A 579-nucleotide genomic window follows, 5' to 3' on the forward strand; every position below is an offset into this window, starting at 1 on the left:
GCCGCGGCGGGCGCGCGTCCGTGTCCGTGGGAAGGGAGCCTGGAGCGGCCGCGGGGCAGTACAAGCTATCGCTGACTTGCGTTCCCAGCGGCCTGGCGGCTCTGTGTGTTCAGTCAGAAACCAGAACATTTTTTTCGCGTTCAAAAAAAGCTTTGTTTTCCTGGCAAAATCTTTTATCTCGTTAAGTCTCTTTAAAGCTGGTATTGATTATTAAGGTAAAACTTAACCGTACTTCAAGTTGGCTGGGACAAAGGTTAAGTTTGGAATAACAAGGTCACAGCAATCACCAGAATTTGACTGTTGTGTCAGTGTTTTTGGTGATAATGTTGGTGGTCTGTGCAGCATTAAATCTAATTCTTTTTCTTCAGTCCTTTTAGTAATGGTGGGTATGTTTTCAGACATATTTGTTTTCTCTTTTTTTAACTTAGTTGATGCAATGACAGACTTTGAAAAAAACCTCCATCAAGACATGGTTGCTCAGCTACATAATTTTGCTGCTGTTGGAGATGCAGCCAGACTGAAAGCTTTGCTCAGGCATTCTCCTTCACTTGCCAATGCAGCTGCAAGTAATGGCTGGGA

General features: G+C 44.2%; 1 protein-coding gene across 4 annotated transcripts in view; it reads left to right on the forward strand.

Annotated features, from left to right (window-relative positions):
- Positions 1–436: 436 nt before the first annotated feature.
- NUDT12 (nudix (nucleoside diphosphate linked moiety X)-type motif 12) overlaps positions 437–579 on the forward strand; it is an 8,562-nt gene continuing 8,419 nt past the window's right edge. For 3 of the 4 annotated variants that reach the window (XM_009082725.1, XM_009082741.1, XM_009082748.1), the window contains exon 1: positions 437–579. This exon is cut by the window's right edge. In XM_009082725.1, the coding sequence (XP_009080973.1) occupies positions 437–579 (143 nt within the window). The other variant, XM_009082733.1, reaches the window with a different exon arrangement.

The sequence above is a fragment of the Acanthisitta chloris genome, unplaced genomic scaffold (genome assembly GCF_000695815.1).
Source record: "Acanthisitta chloris isolate BGI_N310 unplaced genomic scaffold, ASM69581v1 scaffold37970, whole genome shotgun sequence".
NCBI lineage: Eukaryota > Metazoa > Chordata > Aves > Passeriformes > Acanthisittidae > Acanthisitta > Acanthisitta chloris.